This window comes from Hyla sarda, chromosome 1 (genome assembly GCF_029499605.1).
Source record: "Hyla sarda isolate aHylSar1 chromosome 1, aHylSar1.hap1, whole genome shotgun sequence".
Taxonomy (NCBI): Eukaryota; Metazoa; Chordata; class Amphibia; order Anura; family Hylidae; genus Hyla; species Hyla sarda.
The window spans coordinates 19,626,733-19,649,589 of NC_079189.1; the positions used below are offsets into that span (position 1 = coordinate 19,626,733).

At 42.1% G+C, this 22,857-nt stretch overlaps 1 protein-coding gene across 1 annotated transcript in view; it reads left to right on the forward strand.

Moving 5' to 3' along the window:
- Positions 1–4,253: 4,253 nt before the first annotated feature.
- LOC130360139 (vomeronasal type-2 receptor 26-like) overlaps positions 4,254–22,857 on the forward strand; it is a 52,299-nt gene continuing 33,695 nt past the window's right edge. The window contains exons 1-2 of the mRNA XM_056563069.1: positions 4,254–4,453; positions 15,359–15,650. Of these exons, the coding sequence (XP_056419044.1) occupies positions 4,254–4,453; positions 15,359–15,650 (492 nt within the window). The remainder of the gene's footprint in view (positions 4,454–15,358; positions 15,651–22,857) is intronic.

Genomic DNA, 22,857 nt, shown 5'->3' on the forward strand with positions numbered 1-22,857 from the left:
TTTTATGATGCAAACATAAAGTAGACATATTGGAAATATGAATACATTTTTTTTTATTTGGAATATCCATTTACCTTACAAGCAGAGAGCTTCAAAGTTCGAAAAATACAAAATTTTCAATTTTTTCATAAAATTTTGGGATTTTTCACCAAGAAAAGATGCAAGTTACCATAAAATGTTATCACTATGTTAAAGTAGAATATGTCACGAAAAAACAATCTCGGAATCAGAATGATAACTAAAAGCATTCCAGAGTTATTAATGTTTAAAGTGACAGTGGTCAGATGTGCAAAAAACGCTCTGGTCCTGAGGTGTAAAATGGCCTGGTCCTTAAGGGGTTAAACGTATAAATTTTGTAGTTATGATTTTTTCCAGAAGTACGACAAAATCAAACCTATATAAGTAGGGTATAATTTTAACCGTATGGACCTACAGAATAATGATAAGGTGTCATTTTTACCGAAATATGCACTGCGTAGAAACGGAAGCCCCCAAAAGTTACAAAATGGCGTTTTTTCTCCGATTTTGTCGCACAATTTTTTTTTTCCTTTTCGTCGTGAATTTTTGGGTAAAATGACTGATGTCACTGCAAAGTAGAATTGGTGACGCAAAAAGTAAGCCATAGTAAGGATTTTTAGGTGGAAAATTGAAAGGGTTATGACTTTTAAAAGGTAAGGAGGAAAAAACGAAAGTGCAAAAACGGAAAAACCCTGAGTCCTTAAGGGGTAAAAGGTGTACTCGGCTGGAAAACATTTTTTTTTTTTTTTAAATCAAAAATCAACTGGTGTCAGAAAGTTAAACAGATTTTTAAATTACTTCTATTTAAAAATCTTAATTGTTCCAGTACTTATCAGCTGCTGTATACTATAGAGGAATTTCTTTTATTTTTGAATTTATTTTCTGTCTGACCACAGTGCTCTCTGCTGACACCTCTGTGCAACTGTCCAGAGTAGAAGCAAATCTCCATAGCAAACCTCTCTTGCTCTGGACAGTTCCTGACATGGACAGAGGTTTCAGCAGAGAGCACTGTGGTCAGACAGAAAGGAAATTCAAAAACAAAAGAACTTCCTCTGCAGTATACAGCAGCTGATAAGTACTGGAAGGATTAAGATTTTTTTAATAGAAGTAATTTACAAAGCTGTTTAATTTTCTGTCACCAGTCGATTTAAAAGAAAATGTTTTTCAGTGGAGTACCCCTTTAATGCTGGATATTGGGGCAGTGCTGGTGCTGGTACTGTCTGATCTGCTAGAGGAGCTTACCCAAAATCTTGCACAGTCCCAGAAGCAGCACTATCCCTAGGCATTAAGCGGCTTCTGGACTAGCACAAGATTCAGCAGACCGAGGGAGGAGAGAAGTGATGTCGGAGATTTTTGGACAGGAGTAAAAGTTAATACAACCCGGAACCTGGTCAACGCCCAAGGATTCAGAACACCCCAAGGAATACCTAAATCTCATTATCATACGGTAGAGGGCAACTATTATTCTCATTTTCTACACTATCACTGGCCCTGAAGACCTGTGTCCAAACCCATCTCTCATCTTGGCAGCAGGCAGAAGAGATAAGCTGAAGGGACCAGAAGCGGAGGAAACAGGAGCTGCAGCAAGATCTGCAGGAGAAGGAAGGGGGGGGGGGTAGGAAAGTATAACTATTCTCTTTTTTTATGGCAACAGCACTATGATATGAACGTCATGGGTGGGAATAAGCGATGAGAAGCAGGGGCCATATTAGAATATTTCACAAATATATGGAGAGAATATTCGTCCTTTGTTCGTGAAATACGCATGTTCACTTTGTTCGTTCACTTTTTTATGCAAAAATTGTAATGAAATTCTTATAGTGCGCATGCACGATTATATATTTTAACTACACTACACCCTACACTGGAACCTATCTGCTAAACTAACCTACCCTGTCTAAAGCTAAAAGAAGGGAGGGATCAGTGTCTGGAAGTGCCGATATTTGCATATACAAAATAATCGCGCTCCATGCCTTTGGACCACAAGCTGGAAGGAGGGATGATCACTTTTTCCATCATTACGAATATATAGCGCTATATTCTAAACATTCCCGAAATTGCGAAGTTCCGATATTCGCTATAAAAATTTGCACTTTGAATATTCGCGCTCAACACTAGTGGGAATTTGTTAACATGAAATGACGTATATTCACCCAGTGAAGCATTAACGGTCTATGAAGCGATCACATTAAGCTGTTAGCAGCCAGGACTCACCACTAATGCATGGCATTGACCCCGGAAACCCAGATCTGCAGCTGAGTGTTAGCGCAGGTGCTGTTTACCTCCAAGCAGTTTCGCTTCGGAGGCTAAGTCCCTTCGCATGCGCTTGGTTGCCGCCGGCAGACACGGCATTTGCTAGTCCGTGCACTTGCGCAGGGATAGGAAGTGACGGCAATCGAACCCGGAACGAGTTGTTCCGCAATGAAGTGTGAGGGACATGGATTGGCACATAGGAGAGGTAAGGGGATTGGCCAGATTTGCAGCCATATCACTGGCTGTTATGTCTAGACAGGTGGAGACAATTTATTCACGTGGCACCCCTGGATAGGGGTTGCCATGGGAGCATAATATACAAAACAGATGATTGGTCTGTGATATATCCTGAAAATGGATCTGATAGGTAGAATGTATTGTCCATTGGGTATCGACTTGGTGATTGGTTAGATTGCCATCAGGTCAATGATGTGCGTTCATTAACAGAGAATATAAAAGTACAAACAACCGTCATTTTGCCAGTCACTTGCCTGTACCTCTGAAGAAGCTCATGTATTTGATTGAAACTAGTTAAGTGGCAGTGTCTGTCTGGTTTTAAAATACAGTGTTGTCACGGTTATAGCCTAATGGACTGCAGCCTTAGGCCAACATTATATACTTGATGATATATATATATATATATATATATATATATTTCCACAGTATCAGGGCATCCGCCATAGTATTGGATGAAAGACATTTCCCAATACAAGTTTGCATTGTGATGTCCGAGGATTTGTTACGAAACCATGACAATATAGGTATTTTTAATTCCCGTCAGTTTTTTTTTTTGTTAATTAATAAAAGTTATGTTTTATTATTATTAGGGGTACACCGCCTCTTTTGTGCCTGGATGGCCCTGTTTTTTTTTGCTTTGTTGAATATACTACATGGTATAATTTTCATGATGTTAGTTTCACTTTCAATTTTAGGGTATATTTTGTTATTTATTGTTATTTACCGTATTTTTTTATGCTGGGAGTTGTAGTTTTGCAAGATCTGGAGGTCCGCAGATTGAAGACCACTGCATAGTAGGTAATACTCACGTGTCCCCGCCGCTCCGGACCCGTCCCCTCTGCCCTGGATGTCGCTCCATCGCTGTCGCCGTGTCCCCATCGCTCCGGAACGTCTCTGCTGCCGGCCGGGTATCCTCGCTCGGGTATCCAGTTTTGGGGAAGAAAAAGTGCGTCCTATACGGCGAAAAATACGGTATATTTTCTCTTCGTATCAAAGAAGAGGATGTATTGTACCTGTATACAACTTATATCACCTATGCTGACTTCTGATTGGTTGTTGAGGCATACTTGTTTTGCTTATTACCTGTTTTTTCTTTTAAAAAGCTTTATTGTACTTAGCTGCTATAATCTTGACAGTAAAGAAGAATAGCATAATGTTCATCTCCTGTCGTTAATAAAATCCATATTTTCCGTCATCCAGACTAGGAAAATCTCCAATTGTTTTGAATAGGCCACAGGTTCTCTTAAAGTCAATTGTCTCAATGTTTTTGATTGACTGACCCCATAAAATGGCCGCACATGTGCTCCCAAGGCTTCTAATGTCCCTTTTAGTTTTATCTTTCTTTCGTGCTGGTGTAAGCAATGCCAAGTCTTTAAGAAGTTTTGGTGCTTGTAGTTTTATTTTTTCGTAACTACATTATTTAAAGAAATCACAAGAGAAATAAACTAATACAGATAAGAAAAAATAAATAAAACTTCAGTTTGTATTCATGACTTGGAAGCATCTGGTGACAATAAGATTAGATTGTGACTAAATTGTATATTCTCCAGGAAGCTTCTACCAGCGTATATATATATATATAAGGGCTGAGATTCTGCAGGTTCAGGCATTGCTGGAAATGATTTGGATGTGTCAGGAAGCTGTATAACTTATATACAAAGGGTCCTGTGCTAAGTTACTCCATGAGATGTTTCTCCAACCATATAAAAATGATGAAATTCGGAGCAGCCTTCTCTCCAGTAATGATGGGTATGATCCTCTCCTCCCTTACACTGTCTATGACTTTGGCGCTGTCACCTGTGTGTAAGCTGAGCCTGAAACCCTCATTTGATGATTATAAGTATTATAAACATGGAGACATTATTATCGGAGGGATTTTTACAGTAAATGTTAACATGGATGAATTTCAGACAGAGACACATGAGAAAATAATGTTTTGTGCTCGGTAAGTCATCAAACATATGACAGAAAAAAAAGTCTAAAGCTATAGAACATTTTTGTTGCTCTTCCTAAACCTTATGAGAGAAAAAGCAACAGTGGCACTCCTGTTCTCATATCCTGTCCTCATATTCCGTCCTCATATCCTGTCCTCATATTCCATCCTCATATCCTGTCCTCATATTCCGTCCTCATATTCCATCCTCGTATCCTGTCCTCATATGCCAACCTTATATGCTGTCCTCATTTCCCATCCTAATATCCCGTCCTCATATCTCATCCTTATATCCTGACCTTATATCTTGTCCTCATATCCCATCCTCGTATCCCGTTCTCATATCCCAACCTCATATGCTGTCCTCATATCCAATCCTAATATCCCTGCCTCATACCTCATCCTCATATCCCATTCTCATATCCCATCCTAATATCCTGTCCTCATGTCTCATCCTCATATCTTTACCTCATATCCCATCCTAATATCCCGTTCTTATATCTCATTCTCATATCCTGTCCTCCTATCTATTCCTCATTTTCCGTCCTCATATCCCAACCTCATATGCTGTCCTCATATCCCATCCTAATATCCTGTCCTCATCTCATCCTCATATCTTAACCTCATATCCAATCCTAATATCCCGTCCTCATATCTCATCCTCATATCCCGTCCTCATATCCTGTCCTCATATGCCGTCCTCATATTTCATCCTTGTATCCCATCCTCACATCCCAACCTCATATGGTATCCTCATATCCCATCCTAATATCCCGTCCTCATGTCTCATCCTCATATCTTTATCTCATATCCCATCCTAATATCCCGTTCTTATATCTCATCCTCATATCCCGTCCTCCTATCTATTCATCATTTTCCGTCCTCATATCCCGACCTTATATCAGGTCCTCATATCCCATCCTAATATCCTGTCCTCATCTCATCCTCATATCTTTACCTCATATGCCATCCTAATATCCCGTTCTTATATCTCATTCTCATATCCTGTCCTCCTATCTATTCCTCATTTTCCGTCCTCATATCCCAACCTCATATGCTGTCCTCATATCCCATCCTAATATCCTGTCCTCATCTCATCCTCATATCTTAACCTCATATCCAATCCTAATATCCCGTCCTCATATCTCATCCTCATATCCCGTCCTCATATCCTGTCCTCATATGCCGTCCTCATATTTCATCCTTGTATCCCATCCTCACATCCCAACCTCATATGGTGTCCTCATATCCCATCCTAATATCCCGTCCTCATGTCTCATTCTCATATCTTGACCTCATATCCCATCCTAATATCCCGTTCTTATATCTCATCCTCATATCCCGTCCTCCTATCTATTCCTCATTTCCCATCCTCATATCCCGACCTTATATCAGGTCCTCATATCCAGACCTTATATCTGGTCCTCATATCCCGTTCTCATATCCCATCCTCAAATCTCATCCTCATATCCCATCCTCATGTCCCTGCTCGATCAGTCAAAATTCACAGTCCAAATGTAAAGAGTATTACATTTTATTGAGGTACATTGATGATTTATTCATCACCTGGGACTGTTCCACCATTGATCCCACCAAATTCATCACCTCCCTAAATAAAAATACCTGGAATGTACATTTTACCCATCATCATTACACAAATAATGCTGAATTATTGGACGTCATTGCATCACACGACGAAGACATGAAAATCAAAACAAAAACTTTTTTTCAAGACAGTAGATGGAAAGTTTCCTGGACTACTAAAGCTGCCACTTTCAAAAATTGAATCTCAATGTCCCATTCGAACAATACAAGCACATCCGCCGCAAATGCACATCCACAAAAGACTTCCAAACCCAAAGAAGGATATTGGATACAAGATTTACAGCAAAAGGTTACCCCAAATCACTAATTAAAAACAGCAAAATAAAAGCCAGAAAACTGGACCAAAAGACATGCTTTCATCCCAAAACGAATACACCGCATCAACCAGAACTCAAAGACCAACAATACACCTACAATTTTCTTACCACTTACTCCACAGATCACAAAACCATCAGAAAAATCCTACAAGAGAATTGGAAGATTTTAATGTTGGACGCTTTCCTCAAGTGACTTTTAGGAAAAATAAATCCCTCAAAAGCATCCTTGCCCCTAGCAAACTGAAACATCCCAAAAAGGATATGTTTCTAAGTAAAGGACTAGTCGGCTCCTTCAGATGCAGAACTTCCACTTGCAAGTGCTGCTCTACAATAAAAAATCGCTGTAAAACATTTACCTCCAAAACCACAGGTGACACATATCAGATAAAAAACCTTTTAACTTGCAAATCACAATTTGTCATCTGCCTCCTTGAATGCTCCTGTTGCCTCCATTACATAGGACATACCACACTGTCTTTGAACGCAACACTAAATAAACACTGCTTCAATGTCAAGACTGGGTACCAACTGCATTGCGTATCACGAAACACCTTCACCCAACACAACTGCAATTTTTCCAAATTCACTGTGACCCCCATTAAACAGATCCTGGTAACATGTAGTCGCCGGTACAAAAAACTGGGTAGGAGGGAAAATTTCAGGATGTTTAAATTAAAAACTTTAATCCCGCAAGGGTTAAATTAATGTATTGAGAACACGGTATAACAAGCCACACTATACATCGCAACCCAAGTAGGAGCCGTCCTGATTGGCTCGGACTACATCACACCGTAGTCACAGAGTAGCTGTACGTTACTATATTCCACAGTGCCACCTCTACCAAAATAATACGCCAGACCTCATAAGCCCTGATTGGTTGAATACGCATCAAGACATCACCTATCACACACAGGACTACACTATGTTCCTTTATCCCATATACCTCCATTCCTTTACCCCACATACCTCCATTCCTTTACCCTATATACCCCACTAACTGACGTGCTTCAAACCTATAACTGTCGAAGACTCATACTTTGAAAATACAGGTTACCGCCAGCCTCCCTTCCATACGCCACACACAACGTCTTGTGATTGGCTGTACGTCCGCTCAGCCAGCCCCCTGATTGGTCGCCACACAATTATGCTGAATAGTAGTCCCCACACTACATGAAGTCACTTGAATACGGCATCCCCACTGGTCGCACTGTATGAATGAATTAGGCGGGCAGATGCCGTATTACACAACCTTATACGTCCATCCAGCCCTGCAACCTTATTTACGAATGAAAAGCGTCCGTCCTCGGTATACACACCCAGACCACCGAGATCTCGCTCCATCCTGAGGGGAACCAAGCCTCACTTTCATTTCTCCACTGAACTGAATGTGAAGACTGCATGGAACAAACACAAATGGCCGGCCAAAGCAATAGAGTGTGCGAAATGGAGCTTGTCGCCTCTGTACCCCCCTGCTCTTCCTTTTTCTCCCCCCCCCCTCATAATGTGTGAGTATTATGTCGCTGCAATAGCTTGAAGAAGGATTTTGTTGGTGAGTGTCCGGCTTCTATTTCTTTTCTCTGCACATGGATTAACACAAAAACACTCAGTTTTGTCCCTCCACATGTAGTTCATCCTAATACATGGTTATTTCTATGAAATTTTCTGTAAAAGATCTATCACAACCTTTTTAATACTCACCCATACGACCACCTATTTGAACTCTGATGCCAAATTTAACTGTACATATTCCTGTATTTGGCCCCAACTCATCAGACAGCCTTTTCTCACAATTGAAAAAAGGGGGAATTTACACCTGAAACGCGTCTTGTACTTTGTAAATATCATATCCTGTTGTATTTTGTGTCAATAAAATTTGATAGTCTTTACATTTGGACTCCTGTGAAGTTTGCCTGATCAAGCAGCGCCATCGCCATCCTTTTTCTTCAGCTTTACTCCTGCCTACATGCCGACCCCTTCGAGGACATCGGCCACACCAGCAGACTGCAGCTCCAGATCCCACATCTGTACCCCAACATGGAGGGGTTATACGCATGAACCCAATCTTCACACAAGGTGAGCATACCACAACCCTAAGACCTAGGGACCCATTGATTCCATGGAATTACATGAGTCACTGTCCTCTCTTTTTCTGTTCTTTCATATATTTCTCATCCTCATATCCCGTCCTCATATCCCGTCCTCATAACCTAACAAATAAACAGTATACTACCATGTTGATGCCTGCCTTGTCCCTTGCACCAGCCTCTGTATATTTGCCCCCTGCAATGGCATGTCATGTGCACATTTAACCTAGAAACTGGAAAAAAATTGTGCTGCATATTTAGCCAGGTCACATGTAGTACTTTTATCCAAAATTGGGAAAAGGATCTAACACAGAGGGAAACAAATGGAAAGATTTGCACCTTTTTCCTGTAATTTGGACCCACTTCTTTTTCTTTTTTGTTGAAGTGTAGGTGTCATTTATTCTGTTTTAAACCTGCACAAGTGGTGATAAGGGCAATTATAGCTTTCACTGCTGTTATTGAGCCTCTGAGATTCTCCACCATGGTGCTTACATACAGTATTTCTCATTCTCTACATTTCATAGAGTGGGACCAGAGCAGGGCTGTTTACCAGCAGTAATACATAGACAGGGCTTAGTTTCCCTCACTTCTCTAGCCAATCACATATTGCTATCTGCTATTCCATGACATGGTGCTGTAAAAAGTGCACTGGACTAAGCAGGCTAGCATTGTGCTGAGCAGAAAATTCATACAGTACAGGAGAGCTTCTCCAACTGCGAGACATGTTGTACCAGGGGATTGATCCCTATTTGAAGGTGAGGCTCAGCCGGGAAGACAATTCTCAAATATGGGACTATAGGCCACACAATCTTTTCCCTGGCTGCAATAATCTTTGGTTTAGCAACATTATTGACTCATTTTGTACTTATTTTTAACCCCTTAAGGAGGCCGGGCGTATCCATAAGCCCCCGTTTTAAAGTCCTTAAGGACTGAGGGCGTATGGGTTACGCCCATGGGAATTTCGGTCCCCGCAGCCCGCCTGGCGGGAACCAGACCGGGGTGACTGCTGACATCTATCAGCAGGCACCCCGTTCAAACCCCTGGTGGGGTCCTGAGACCCCCCCCCCCCATGTCAGCGATCACTGCATATCGCTGGTCAATTCAGACCGGAGACTTGCGGCTATTCCAGGTCAATCGGGTCTGGTGACCCAGAAGAAAAGGGTGAATGGGGTTGTCCGAGATAGGACCGACCAATCATGACCCTGCTGAGTGGTGACTGGGATGACGATCATGGCAGCGATCGGGCTGGCGGGGTCTCCTACCTCTCCCTGGTCCGGCAGGGGTCCCCTCTGGTGCGGTGGCGGCAACAGGAGCAGCAGGACCGGTGGCAGCAGCGGCGGCGGTCCCGGCGGCAGGATACAGCAGGAGGTGAGGCCTGTTCACTTCCTGCTGTTGCTTAGCAACAACCCTCAGCATGCAAAGCTAAATGGCATGCTGGTAGTTGTAATTTTACAACAGCTGGAGTTCCAACTACAACTCCCAGCATGCCCTTTGGTAATCTGTGCATGCTGGGGTTGTAGCTATGCAACAGCTGGAGGCACATTTTTCTATGAAAAAGTGTGCATCCAGCTGTTGCATAACTACAACTCCCAACATGAACAGACTAGCAAAGAGCATGCTGGGAGTTGTAGCAGTGTGACTCCAGCTGTTGCAAAACTACAACTCTCAGCATGTCCTTCGACTGTCAATGCATGCTGATTGTTTTGCAACAGCTGGAGACACATTGGTTGTGAAACCCAGTTTGTTACCTAACTCCCAGCATGTACACATGCCACAGTACATTCTGGGAGTTCTAGTTCTGCAACAGCTGGAGGCACACTTGTTGCAAAACGCTGAGTTAAGTAACAAACTCTCCATGTTTCGCAACCAATGTGCCTCCAGCTGTTGCATAACTACAACTCCCAGCATGTATGGTTTGTCAGTGCATGCTGGGAGCTGCAGTTTTGCAACAGCTGGAGGTTTGCCCTCCCCGTGTGAATGTACAGGGTACATTCACACGGGCAGGTTTACAGCGAAATTTCTGCTGCAAGTTTGAGAAATTTTCCACCGCAGCTCAAACTCCCAGTGAGAAACTCACTGTAAACCCGCCCGTGTGAATCTACCCTACAAACACTACACTACACCTACACAAAATAAAAAATAAAACACTACATATACACATACCCAGTCCCCCCCCCCAGAAAAAAAATAATAACTTCTTGTACGGCACTGTTTCCAAAACGGAGCCTCCAGCTGTTAAAAAACAATGACTCCCAGTATTGCCGGACAGCCACTGACTGTCCAGGCATGCTGGGAGTTTTGCAACAGCTGGAGACACCCCGTTTGGGAAACACTGCCATAGGGTATTTTTGTGGCAGATTCAAATCCCCAATTTAGGCCTCAAATGCGCATGGCGCTCTCTCGCTTTGGAGCCCTGTCATATTTCAAGGAAACAGTTTAGGGCCACATATAGGGTATCTCCGTACTCGGGAGAAATTGCGTTACAAAGTTTGGGGGATTTTTCTCCTTTTACCCCTTATGAAAAGTTAAAGTTGGGGTCTACACTAGCATGTTAGTGTAAAAAAAATTTTTTTGCACTAACATGCTGGTGTTGCACCATACTTTCCACAAGCGGTAAAAGGAAAAAAAGACCCCCAAAATTTGTAACGCAATTTCTCCTGAGTACAGAACTACCCCATATGTGGGCGTAAAATGCTCTGCGGACGCACAACAAGGCTCAGGAGTGAGAGGGTGCCATGTACATTTGGGGTCTAAATTGGGGATTTGCACAGGGGTGGCTGATTTTACAGCAGATCTGACATAAACACAAAACAATAAATACCCAAATATGAGCCCATTTTGGAAACTACACCCCTTACGGAATGTAACAAGGCATATAGTGAGCCTGAACACCTCACAGTTGTTTGATAAATTTCCGTTAAAGTTGGATGTGAAAATGAAAAAAATAATTTTTTCACTAAAATGCTGGTATTACCATTTTCACAAGGGAGAATAGGAAAAAAGCTCCCCAAAATTTGTAGCCCCATTTCTTCTGAGTAAGGTCATACCCCATATGTGGATGTAAAGTGCTCTGTGGGCGACCTACAATGCTCAGAAGAGAAGGAGCACCGTTGGGCTTTTGGAGAGAGAATGTGTCTTACAAAGCCCCCATAGTGCCAGAACAGTGGACCCCCCCCCCCACATGTAACCCCATTTTGAAAACTAGACCCCGCACAGATTTGAGAGATTTTTGGAACAGTGGTGCGTGAAAATGAAATATTTAAATTCCAACCAAATTCTCTCCAAAAGCTCAATAGCGCTCCTTCTCTTCTCAGCATTGTAGTTCGCCTGCAGAGCACTTTACATCAACATATGGGTTATTTCCATACTCAGAAGAAATGGGGTTACAAATTTTAGGAGGCCTTTTCTCCAATTACCCCTTGTGAAAATGAAAAATTTGGGATCACACCAGCATTTTAGTGAAAAAAATCAAATTTTTCATTTTCATCGCCAACTTTAGTGGAAATTTGTCAAGCACGTGTGGGGTGTTAAGGCTCACTGTACCCTTGTTACGTTCCTTGAGGGGTGTAGTTTCCAAAATAGTATGCCATGTGGGGATGGGGCTACAAATTATGGGGGGCATTTTCTCCTATAACCCCTTGTAAAAATGTTAAATTTTGGGGAAAACCAGCATTTTTGTGAAAAAAAAACAAATACATCCGAATTTCACGAAAAGTTGTCAAACGCCATTGGGGTGTTAAGGCTCACTGGACCCCTTGTAACATTCCTTGAGGAGTGTAGTTTTCAAAATAGTATACCATGTTGTTTTTTTGCTGTTCTGGCACCATAGGAGCTTCCTGAATGCGACATGCCACCCAAAAACCATTACAGAAAAACTCACTCTCCAAAATCCCATTGTCGCTCCTTCCCTTCTGAGCCCTGTAGTGCATACACAGAGCACTTGACATCCAAATATGAGGTATTTTCTTACTTGAGAGAAATTGTGTTACAAATTTTGGGGGTATTTTTCTCCTTTTACCCCTTGTAAAATTTTAAAAACTGGGTCTACAAGAACATGTGAGAGTAAAAAATAAAGATTTTGAATTTTCTCCTTCACCTTGCTGCTATTCCTGTGAAACACCTAAAGGGTTAACACACTTACTGTATGTCATTTTGAATACTTTGGGGGGTGCAGTTTTTGTAATGGGGTCATTTATGGGTTATTTCTAATATGGAGACCCCTCAAATCCACTTCAAAACTGAACTGGTCACTGAAAAATTCAGATTTTTTAAATTTTGTGAAAAATTTGAAAATTGCTGCTGAACTTTGAAGCCTTCTGATGTCTTCCAACAGTAAAAACATGTAAACTTTATGATGCAGATATAAAGTAGACATATTGTGTATGTGAATCAATATATAATTAATTTGAAATATCTATTTTTCTTACAAGCAGAGAGTTTCAAAGTTAGAAAAATGCAAAATTTTCAAAATTTGCATGAAATTTGGGGATTTTTCCCCAAGATAGGATGCAAGTAACGACGAAAATGTACCACGGTGTTAAATTAGAATATGTCTCGAAAAAACTTTCTTGGAATCAGAATAATCGGTAAAAGCATTCCAGAGTTATTAATGCATAAAGTGACAGTGATCAGAATTGCAAAAAAGGGGTCAGTCCTTAAAGGGGTACTCCGCCCCTAGACATCTTATCCCCTATCCAAAGGATAGGAAATAAGATGTCAGATCGCCGGGGTCCCGATGCTGGGGACCCCCGGGATCTCCACTGCAGCACCCCTCTGTCATTACTGCACAGAACAGACTTGCTCCGTGCGTAATGACCAGCGATACAGGGGGCGGAGCCATGACATCACGATGCTCCGGCCCCTGTATCGCTGGTCATTACGCACGGAGCGAGTCTGTTCTGTGCAGTAATGACAGAGGGGTGATGTCACGGCCCGCCCCGTTAATGCAAGTCTATGGGAGGGGGCGTGGCGGCCGCCATGCCCCCTCCCATAGACTTGTATTGACGGGGCATGCTGTTACTTCACTAGGTAGGCGCAGCCGTGATGTAACGATGCTCCGGCCCCTGTATTGCCCGTCATTATGCACGGAGTGAGTCTGCTCTATGCAGTAATGACAGCTGAGTGCCACAACGGAGATCCTGGGAGTCCCCAGCAGCGGGACCACAGCGATCTGACATCTTATCCCCTATCCTTTGGATAGGGGATAAGATGTCTATGAGCAGAGTTCCCCTTTAAGGTGAAAACGGGCTCAGTTCTTAAGGGGTTAATGTAGACTAAGCAATACTTAATAATTGGACTTCCATCACAAATGGTGGGGCTCAGGCATCCTATCAATCTGTCCACTGAGGCCAAGGCATCACTTTGGTCCATTGGGTGAAGCCCCAGTGGAAGAAGTTTAAGAAGTCCTGCAGTATAGAACTAGATGATATATGGAGGGGAAAGAGGTTACTAACTGAACTGTTACTGGTTGTGCTGCAAAACTAAAGGAAGGGGGAGATTACTCTACAGCACTGTGGACATACAGCAGTAGGTACACTTGGATTTACTGAAGGCATAACCACCCTGGTATTTAGATATGGTCAGGAGTCTTTAATTTACCTTTAAGGAACAGTGTAAATAATCTATAGCTGGTACACCACATCTAAAGGGAAAAGTAAACTGCTCCCGGTTAGCTCAGTTGGTTGTTCGGCATCGCCGCAGCGAAATCGCAGCGTCCCGAACAGCTGGGACACACAAGGAGGGCCCTTACCTTCCCCTTGGTGTCCGATCGTCGAATAACTGCTAAGTGCCTGAGATCCAGGAATGAGCAGTCAAGCTGCAGAATTATTGATCAATGGTTTCCTATGAGAAACCATTGATCAATGTAAAAGATCAGTGTGTGCAGTGTTATAGCCCCCTAAAGATCATTTAACCCCTTCCCTAATAAAAGTTTGAATCACCCCCCTTTTCCCATTTAAAAAAAAACTGTGTAAATAAAAATAAACATATGTGGTATCGCTGCAAGCAGAAATGGCGTTTTTTTTCTTCAATTTTGTTGCACAATTTTATTTTCATTTTGCCGTACATTTTTGGGTAAAATTTCTGATGTCATTACAAAGTAGAATTGGTAGCAAAGAAAAAAATAAGCCATTATATGGAATTTTAGGTGCAAAATTGAAGGTAAGGAGGAAAATACGAAAGTGCAAAAACGGAAAAACCCTGAGTCCTTAAGGGGTTAAAATAAAACCATTGCAGAACGCTAATATCATGCAGCAGCCAAGATTCCTATCTTGAGTAATTCAGTACAAAATAAATAGAGGAGGTAGGTGCAGCTGCAGTCACCCACCTTCAGTGTCTGTGTTATGAGAAGAGGTAAGGGAAGGAGAAGGGGCGCTGGAAATTTACGTTTGCAGGTTATACACAAAATATTGGGCTGTAGTCCCATAACACCTTGTTTGTAAGTATGAGGTCACTTTTCTCCATCCCACACATCAGCCCAACCCATTGAAGCACAGGTGTGCTGCCTTCCATATTTTGCTGTGCTGTGCTATTGCAAAACTACAATTTACTGCAGAATGATCTTCTTCCCACCCAGCGGTCGCTCCACCCATTGAAGCAGACAGGCTCCCTGTCAGCACCTGATTAGTGATGAAATGTCTTGGGCCACACAACAACCTGGGAAATACTGAGACGACACTCATTTTGTATGATGTTAAAAATAAACCTTGGGGCAAAAATCACATAAGACTTGAGAGACCACCATGAAATATAAGTACAGACACTATAGTATGAACTACATTAACTTTACAGCCTCTGTAGCATAGTCAAATAAAAAAAATAAAAAATCCTGGAATACCCCTTTACGTTTTTGATTTAGAACTTTACTTTGCTTTTCATTTTAATATTATTATTATCATTATTATTATTTGCAGACATTTTACATTCAATTATAAATACTTTTTGAACTTCCTATTTGCTATTGAAGAAGTCAATAAAAATCCAAATATTTTACCCAATGTGACTTTGGGATTTCACATATATGATTCTTGTTCCAATGCTAATAAAGCTGTAAAAAGTACAATAAAAATATTATCAGGACCTGGAGCTACTGTACCCAACTACTACTGTACAGGAGAAGAGGACATTGCGGGTTTTATTGGAGATCTGGTATCTGTAACAACTGTTCCCATAGCCCAAATACTGAATGTATACCGGTATACACAGGTAACTAATATGTATGTATATCAGTCAGATCAAGGGCGTACATACCAGAGAAGAAGACCATGCCATTGCTATGGGGCCCTCAGAGAGAGTGAGCTCTGCCCTGATCTGTCCTATTCTATTTTCTATTGGTGACACAGCAAGGAAACTGCATTGCCAGCAAAGTAATGGTAAGAAAGCGTATAGACCAATGGGTCATGAAAAAAATGGGAAATAAACACCAAACCTTTCTGTCCTGGGGAAAAATCAGACACTAAAGAGGAGGTCCATTTTGATATTTGCTCTTTTTTTAATCTATGTACGCCACATAGTCAGACATTACATTAAAACCATGGGCCTAATATTGGAAAGGTCGCCCTTTTGCTGCAAAAATAGCTGTGAATTCTTAAGGGAATGTGTGGTGTCGCACCACAGGTTAAGGGGTTGAGTGTCAGATGTGTTTAGATTTATGTGCAAATAATATTGTAAATTGTTTTACTCCCTGTGGTTGTTTACTGACTTGCCTGTGAAGGATGTACACATCCCAGAGTCCATGCATCAAGAATAAGAGAAGTACATTCCCAAGGAATTTGTCAAAAATTAGATTGTTGCAGCATTTTTCTGCCTACACGTGGGTAACGGTGATATCCATTTCTGTGTTTTTGCATTTTTCTGTTTTTGGTCCTGTTCAGACATTAGGTTTGTGTCTGAACAGTTTCTGTGCTAATTCTCCCTTGTTTGGGTAGAGTTAGTGCTTTTAGCCTATGGCATCTCGTGGTGTAGTTATTTAGACCCGAGCTCTGCTGGAACTCTCGGCTTGTAATTAGATCTGTACTATGACAATGTCTGGTTTATTGTGCACCTTCACTATGTCTGTTTGTGCACATATCCTGACTGAGTTTTAATCATGGTTATCTGCCTTGTATTAGTACATTTGTCGGGTTTCAGTATTTCGTATGTTTGTTCTTAGTCCTTATTCACATTGTGCGTTATGTCAGTCCTGTTTGGACCTTTTGTTCCTGCAATTCCAAGGATAGAATCTTGTTCTGAGTCTTGGGCTAATTGGTCTATCAAGGAGTGAGTGAGTCTTGTGCCTGTACCCGTGTTTGCTTTTAATTATTATTTCTGTTTCCTCCTAGGCCAGTATCTTGATCACTTGGTGGAGGGTGCTCACTGGCTAGGAGTCTATTTGGCTTTGGTATTGATGTCCCTCCATGTTTGGAGTGGGGTGTCTAGTGTGTTCTTTGTTCTGTGTCCAGTGTGAACTGTGTTTTTCATTTCCTGACCTGTTTTATGTTAGTATGCTATATCCTGCCAAGTTGGTATTTAGATTTCTGCTCTGGTTATTGTATCCCCGTTATTTTCCTGACATGCTCCCCCACCATGTATAGTTCCGTTTCTTTTGTTGACTTCTACGTCAATGCACTTTTCCGCTGGGAAGGGACCAGCTCCAAGTTGACGATCTGTCATTTAGGGCGGATGGGCAGGTAGGCAGGGAGAGTGGTTTCTAGGGACAGCTTAGAGTTCACTTTTCCCTGCCCTCCCGTTCATAACAGTAACTCCTTTAGAGTCATCAGTAGGCCTTCCATTGGCAAAGGCTGTGTGTGCAAACGGAGAACTTGCATAGGACTGTCTTACCACTTACACCACCAGTGATATTATTATAGTAGAAGCACAGGTCTCAGCATACCTACACAAAAACTACACAAAACCTTTGAAAGTGTCCTGTGCTATCTGGACTGGACTTGGTTTCCCAGCAAATTTTACAGGTGCTTGAATATATTTGTACAGTTTATGAACATGATTAGAGATGAGAGAACTTTTGAAACGTTTGACTGAAGTTTGTTGAATGATGATACCTCTGTGTCAGGAGCTGTCCAGAGCAGGAGAGGTTTTCTATGTGGATATGCTTCTAATCTGGACAGTTCCCGACATGGACAGAGGTGTCAGCAAAGAGCCCTGTTGTCAGACTGAAAATAACTTCACAAATATTTGTAATATACAGCATCTGATAAGTATTGGAAGGATTAAGATTTTGAAATAGAAGTAATTTACAAATCTAACTTTCTGCCACCAGTTGATTTGAAAATTTTAATTTTCCACTTGTTTCCCCCGGAGTTCCCCTTTAAGTGTTTTAAGGTTTTATTTATGGCAATATGTGGTAACCAACAGCTTTGTGCATTATTGAGTCTTATTCACACTAAAATAAAGCAGCATAAATCCCTGCTTGTCAATAGATGCCTGCCGGTGTTAAAATGCACATGAAGGGTATCAGAAGCTAAAGTGACTTATTCCAGGTGTTCCAAAATGTACCCCTTTTTGGGAGTAGATAGACAAAACAACCATGTGCAGCCTGCGCAACCAAAGAGGGTAAGAAGTAATGACAGGGGCAAAACTCAAAAGGTGCCTAAGATCTGGCTACCCATAAATACTCAGTGTCAATACCCCAAATACTAATACCTTTCCAATGCGCAGGCAGAAATGCCTATATTATAGACTCCAATTAATAATGTACACCCAAGAGAAACAGAGCTATTTACACAAAAATGTATGCAAAGAGTAGACAATCTTTATTAATACATGATATATGACATACAATGAAAATTCATATTACAAATTCATATTAAAAACAGGGAGGACTACAACAACAAGAGGCTGCAGCCTGGAACATATTTGAATAGATAACTACAAGTATTAGATAATGTGGATACTATTATTGGAAATGTATCATATCAAAGGGGCATATAGCTAATGCACAGAAAAATACATGAATTATAACTGGCAAAGTCCTATGAACTTGTGCAATATTGCAAAATGGTAGATATATTTAAAAAGTACAAATGCAACATAAGTATACTACTGCATTATGCCTAGCCACCTGAAGAAATGAACCATCATAAAATGGATGCTAAACACACTGAATTCTGAAAGCTGTGTGCACTAGGATGCCGCCACCTCACGGATTGTGTTAGGCATTCAAAAAATTATCCCTTTTTGGGAGTAGCAACATAATTGGTGGAATGTCATTAGCCAGCATACAGCAGGAGGTGGCAGGCTGTCATTATCCAGCACACAGCAGGAGGTGGTGGACTGGCATTAGCCCTCATAAAGCAGGAGATGGCGGATTGTCATTAGCCAGGGTACAGCAGGTGGTGGTAGATTGATGTTACTAGTAGTAGTCAGCATACATCTGATGGGAACTCTCCTTCATCTCTTTCCTCCATATTCACCATTAGCGTTTGCTGTCAAAGGAAAATCAGTGGCATTACTTCACTAATTCCCAGTTGTACTTGCCGAAAACCTGGTAACCTCCTGGAAAGGCCTGAACATTCAACAGGTGACCCTGATTAGCTGCCAATCCCTCAGCTGAAAGTCATACTGGCTGGAAAAATCGTTAGTCTGTTGCTTTAGAAAGGTGGTACAGGCAGTCCAACATGTGTAATGTTGTTTCAACATGCTGGAATGAAGCAAATGAGGCATTGTGGAGGTAGACTGTTTTTGTGCTGTAGGTGAAGGAGGGCAAGTTTCAAAGTGATGAAGATGGTCTGGATTTTGTCAAGGGTTCCAAAATTATCCCCTTTTTGGGAGTAAAAACAGCTGTTTAGCCTGCAAAGCAAAGAAGGTGTCAAAGATTTTGTCCAGGATAAAAACATTTCCCCTTTTTGTGAATATCAACAGCTTTTTAGCCAAAAATAGTCAACAGAGTGTTTCCTTTTTTTGGGAATCATGGGTTTTGAATGTGTAGACCTGGTTAAAACTACCAGCAGCAAAGGTGATGGTGGACTAGAGGGACTGGTAGTAACCAGTGGACTGCAGGAGGTAGAAAAATTAGTTTTTTGTTAAATTTGACCAGGCAGACAAGGCGGTAGCAGCAGCAGAAAGGGTGATGGCGGATAAGAAGGTCTGGAAGCACCAAGGGGTTTGCAGGGGCCTGGCTGGAGGTAGTCAAATTCTGCAGAGCACGGATTGTTCTGCACACCGATAACTGCATGGAGTGGTCCACACTCAAATCCACATGATTGTGCACAGCAGGGTTGTAAGCCAGCATGGTGCCCAAGATCTTATTACTTACACCCTGTATATGCCTTATCTGTGTGCAACTATAATACTAGGCAACTACCCCCCTCATGAATAGAAAGCGTGTGAGTGGTTGTTCATAAGTATTTTGCACATGTGCATACCTCCTATATAGCATTGGGGCTGATCTGCATCATAATGGGAATAGGGGCCTTGCCTGCCCTTGTATAAGTAACATTTAACCATTAGGTTTGGCCTTTTTTTCTGGGATTTTCTGTCACCGGACAGCAGGCGGTGGTGAGGTAGTGTTAGCAGTAGCCACCAGGTAGCAGGCATTGGTGAAGTAGATATACTTCTAGCCAGGCTTATGTAATTCCTCTCCATGTGCTGAAGTGGAGGCCTAATTCCTAAAAATGTAGACCCTGCCTGTGCCTTACTTTCTCTCTGCAGATATGGCACTGTCCCTGCTTTACTGCATCTGGTAACTTAGTAAAGAAATTTCACACTGCAGGATACCATAAACAGCTAGGTACATCACCACCCGACTACACCCCTGTATCCCCACCTAGCATACTACCACCAATCTCACTAGTACTGTGCTCGGCCACTGCACCCCCCTCCCCCACCTCAGCTACACTCTCCAAAGGCTGACCGTGACACAACTCTTCCTTGTGGCTCATTCAATCCATCTGCATAGGAATAGGGGGAAAGCAAAGACAGAGATAAAGAAACAGAGCAACTAGAACCAACAATTTCTTGACCTGACTTATTTTTTGGCTATTGTTAAATATTTTGTTTGATGAAACCAATAATATTCACAAACACTCTGTTTACAGAGCAGATGTGTGTGTCTTAAAGGCGTTTATTGCTTTTCAGCTATGACACAACTAGGAAGATATCATATGTGTTTCAGTAAACCACTACCATGCATGAAAAGTCTGCCAACAGGGCAAATGTGTGTGTGTGTATTTAAGGTGTTTATTGCTTTTCTGCAGATGTCCGCCATTAACCCCTCAGATGCCGTGATCAGTACAGATCACGGCATCTGTGGCAATGCGCATGATAAAATAGATGATCGGATCGCCCGCAGCGCTGCCGCGGCGATCCGATCATCTGTAATGGCGGACAGAGGTGCCCTCACCTGCCTCCGTCTGTCTCCCAGCGTCTCCTGCTCTGGTCTGAGCAGGAGATAGCCGATAATACTTAATAAACATATGTGGTAATGCCGCATGCGTAAATTTCCGTACTATCAAAATATAATGTTAATGATTCCATACGGTGAACGGCGTAAACATAAAAAAAAAAGTCCAAAAATGCTGCCTTTTTGTCACATTTTATTCCCAAAAAAATCAGAATGATAATTAAAAGCATTCCAGAGTTATTAATGAGACAGTGGTCAGATGTTCAAAAAACGCTCTGGTCCTAAGGTGTAAAATGGCCTGGTCCTTAAGGGGTTAAACTAAAAGTGTCAGCTTGCTCCCCCCGCACTAACCAGTGGTACTGGCTGTGGGGGACGCTAATCAGTTTGATACCTACTGTGCCCGTCTCCGCCCGGCCGTTCTGCCGATATCTTCATTTTTCCCTATATGCTAATTAAGTGCTAACTGGCACAGGAGGCATTAACTGGCACTCTGACGCCACCACCGCCGGCCGCAGCGCCACTCAGCTCATCAATATTCCTCCCCTCCCTCTTCTCCCCGCTCTGTAATTAAGAGGGTGAGGCGGAGGGAGGAATATTGATTAGCTGGGCGGCGCTGTGGCCGGCGGCGGTGACAGTTACCCTGCCTGTGCCAGTTAGCACTTCATTAGCATATATCTGGGCACAGCAAACCAATCAGCGTCCTACACACAGCCAGCCAGTACCGCTGGTTCAGCCAGTAACGCTGGTTAGTAGGGAAGAAGCTGACAGTTTTCCTTTAACCCCTTAAGGACCAAACCAATTTGACCTTAAAGGGGAACTCCGGTGGAAAGAAGTAGAAAAAATTACATTTTTCATTTTCACGGACCACTGTTCCAAAAATCTGTCAGACACCTGTGGGGCATAAATGCTCACTGCACCCCTTATTACATTACCAGAGGGGTGTAGTTTCCAAAATGGGGTCACATGTTGGGGGGGTCCATTGTTCTGGCACTATGGGGGCTTTGTAAACACACGTGGCCTTCAATTCCGGACACATTTTCTCTTCAAAATCCCAATGGCGCTCCTTCTGTTCTGAACATTGTAGTTCGCCCGCCGAGCACTTTACATCCACATTTGGGGTATTTTTTTACTCAGAAGAAATGGGGTTACAAATTTTGGGGGGCTTTTTTCCTATTTTCCCTTGTGAAAATGAAAAATTTAGGGTAACACCAGCATTTTAGTGAAAAAAAAATTTATTTTTTCATTTTCCCATCCAACTTTAACGAAAATTTGTCAAACACCTGTGGGGTGTTAATGCTCACTATGCCCCTTGTTACATTCCGTGAGGGGTGTAGTTTCCTAAATGGGGTCACATGTCAGTATTTATTTTTTTGCGTTTATGTCAGAACCGCTGTAAAATTAGCCACCCCTGTGCAAATCACCAATTTAGGCTTCAAATGTACATAATGCGCTCTCACTCCTGAGCCTTGTTGTGCGTCCGCAGAGCATTTTACGCCCACATATGGGGTATTTCCGTACTCAGGAGAAATTGTGTTACAAATTTTGGGGGTCTTTTTTTCCTTCTAGCTCTTGTGAAAATAAAAAGTAAAGGGCAACACCAGCATGTTAGTGTAAATTTTTTTTTTTTTACACTAACAGGCTGGTGTAGACCCCAACTTTTCCTTTTCATAAGGGGTATAAGGAGAAAAAGCCCCCCAAAATTTGTAGTGTAATTTCTCCCGAGTACGGAGATACCCCATATGTGGCCCTAAACTGTTTCCTTGAAATACGACAGGGCTCCAAAGTGAGAGAGCGCCATGCGCATTTGAGGACTAAATTAGGGTTGCATTAGGATTGCATAGGGTTGGACATAGGGAATCACTGATGTAGAATACCCCTAACAGGGTGCCTCCAGCTGTTGCTAAACTCCCAGCATGCCTGGACAGTCAGTGACTGTCCAGAAATGCTGGGAGTTGTTGTTTTGCAACAGCTGGAGGCTCCGTTTTGGAAACACTGCTGTAAAATACGTTTTTAATTTTTATTGGTGGGGGGGGACAGTGTAAGGGGGTGTATATGTAGTGTTTTACCCTTTAT